This window comes from Mastomys coucha, unplaced genomic scaffold (assembly GCF_008632895.1).
Source record: "Mastomys coucha isolate ucsf_1 unplaced genomic scaffold, UCSF_Mcou_1 pScaffold5, whole genome shotgun sequence".
NCBI classification, from domain to species: domain Eukaryota; kingdom Metazoa; phylum Chordata; class Mammalia; order Rodentia; family Muridae; genus Mastomys; species Mastomys coucha.
Window position 1 is genome coordinate 115,904,742 of NW_022196911.1, and position 2,500 is coordinate 115,907,241.

The following is a 2,500-nucleotide window of genomic DNA, read 5'->3' on the forward strand; positions in this document are numbered from 1 at the left end:
AAGATCAATGTGATTAGGGGCTGGAAAGATGGCTCAGCAGTTAAGAGCACCAACTATTATTCTTCCAGAGGTCCTAAGTTCAGAGGTCCTAAGTTCAACTCCCAGCAACCACATGGTGGCTCACAACCATCTGTAATGGCATCTGATGCCCTCTTCTGGTGTGTCTGAAGAAAGCTACAGTGTACTCATATAAAATAAATAAATACATTTTTAAAATAACAACAAAAAAACCATGATTAGATTGTGACCTTCAGCCATCTGAAATGGCCAGGAAACGAGTTCCCTGAGACCCAGAATACATCTCTGCTTACTTGCCCAGAGTTCCACACCTCAGCATTTGCAACAGTGTCAGGCTAGCACAGCATGTCACCTTCCTCGACCCCCCCCCCCCCCCCCCCCCCCCCCCCCCCCCCCCCCCCCCCCCCCCCCGCCCCAGAACTCAAATGATAAAGAACAAAACCAGGGATTGGAATCCCTGCCTGCCTGCCTGCCTGCCTGCCTGCCTGTGGTGCATGTATGGCATTGTGGTGGGTGTGACTTTTCCTTCTGGTTGGTGGGGGCTGTGCTGCAAGTGACGGCCAAGACTTTAGGCCAGTGTCTAACCACAGAGCTGCAGAGCTGCTTTCTCTGCTTTGGAGTGTTCCAGACTGTCCTTTTGTGTGTAGTAAGATAACTCCACTCCCCTGCCTTTGCAGCCTTCAGGGATCATCTGGTAGTCTCCTGGGAACCCTGAGACAGCATGGCCCTGGGGACTGGGGGTTCCGGAATGGGACTCCAGGGCTTCTCATGATGGAGAGAGAGGGAGAGGCAGGGGAAGGTGTGTGAGGATCTGACGTCGGGTGGGCAGTCGGTCATCTGATGGTTCCTCTGTTTGAACAGAACCTGCTGGGATTGCAGAACATCCCCCGGCAGTTCTTCCTCCAGGTGTACCACACCTTCCTCCACATCGGAGAGACCAGGTACCTGTTATGCCCTTCCTTCCAGACGCCCTCTCCACCCTCACCTTCATCCCCATCCAGGTGACATTTGTTCTTTCTCACATGGGCCCCTGGGAGCAGAGCTGTTCCATCACCCTGCTGCAAGCTAGACACGCAGACACCCAGGCCAGGCCAGACCCAGAGTCAGCAGGATTGTAGCAGGGACCTGGGCAGTGTGGACAGCCTTCCTCCAGCTGGTTAGTCAAGAAAGGCCAGACAGTGTCTCACTTCCAAAGTTCTCAGTGAGGGTGAGACCACAGACACGGACAGCACCAAGAGCTGATGCAGGATACAGGGCAGCAGGAAGAGCCAGTGAGCCATGGAGAGAGCTGGGGAACGCATAGGGCCCTTTTCACCAGAGTTAAACACCCACCACATCGGTCCAGTGGAAGCCAGGATGAATGGCCTATTCCTTATGCTAGAAATTATTTGAGAAGCCACCCAAGCTCGGGGCAGTCTACTGGGCTCCCCGGGGCCTGAAGCCATTGGCGGGATGCTTCCTGTCTGCCCTGGTGGAGGCAGGGGAGTGAGACTGGCTACTCACACTACTTAAAGACAGTGAAGTGGGCACGGGGTCACTGACTGGGTAATCTGGGTCTCTAAACCTCGTGGGAACACACTAAGCATCCATAAGCTAGAGGACTCGTGACTGGAAAACAGGGCCAATAATCCAGTTACCATGGTGATGCGAGGCCTCTCACCTCCCAGCCCTCACAGGGGTGTGGCCTTCCCAGGCCAGAGTAGTTCAGAAATAGAAGAGAGATTATTCAGAAAGTAGAAAGAGGAATGGGGAGAGAGACTTGCAACAAAAGTTGCCCCTGAGAGTTATACATTTGCCTGTGATCCTGTCATTCGAGATGCTGAGGCAGGAAGATTACAAGTTCAAGGACTGTATAGAGAAACCCTGGCTCGGTAAAAGGAAAGAGCAGCCATAAACTGAATCCATGCTGACTGCCCGCCTCCTTGCCTTCCACTCCCTCCCCCGCCACTCCCCTTTCCTCTCCCCCTCCCACTCCCTTCCCTCTGGGCCCCCCCCACACCCACACCCCTTCTGCAGGGTGGGCGACGCCGTCCTGGGACTGGCCTGCATGGTGTTGTTGCTTGTGCTGAAGCTCATGCGGGAACACATGCCTCCCCCGCACCCGGAGATGCCCCTTGGCGTGAAGTTCAGCCGTGGACTCGTGTGGACTGTCACAACAGGTGAGGGAACTTGCTGGCAGAGGAGCCAGTTAATTCTACAATGCCGTGGGCGGGGCTGTGGCTTAGGGGCTTCCCATCTACTCTGAGTTGAAGACATTTTTCCCTTGAAAACACTGCAGCTGAAGACACTGCAGGTACTGTATAGATGGTGACATTAGGGAATCATGGTTGTCAGTGCCGTGGAGACGCTGTTGCTGCCATCTGGTGGTCAGAGACTAGAGGTGTGCTGACCTCACTGTGGGAAGTGTGCCTCTGAAGAGTGATGGTAGCTCAAATACCAGCAGAAAAAAATTAAGTCCCACTGAGACCAACCAACACTGGTT

General features: G+C 54.1%; 1 protein-coding gene across 3 annotated transcripts in view; it reads left to right on the plus strand.

The window, feature by feature from the left end:
• The window catches only part of Slc26a11 (solute carrier family 26 member 11), a 24,362-nt gene that overhangs the window by 5,505 nt on the left and 16,357 nt on the right, over positions 1 to 2,500 (plus strand). For all 3 annotated transcript variants that reach the window (XM_031351584.1, XM_031351582.1, XM_031351585.1), the window contains exons 5-6: positions 880 to 959; positions 2,035 to 2,177. In XM_031351584.1, coding sequence (XP_031207444.1) covers positions 880 to 959; positions 2,035 to 2,177 — 223 coding nt within the window. The remainder of the gene's footprint in view (positions 1 to 879; positions 960 to 2,034; positions 2,178 to 2,500) is intronic.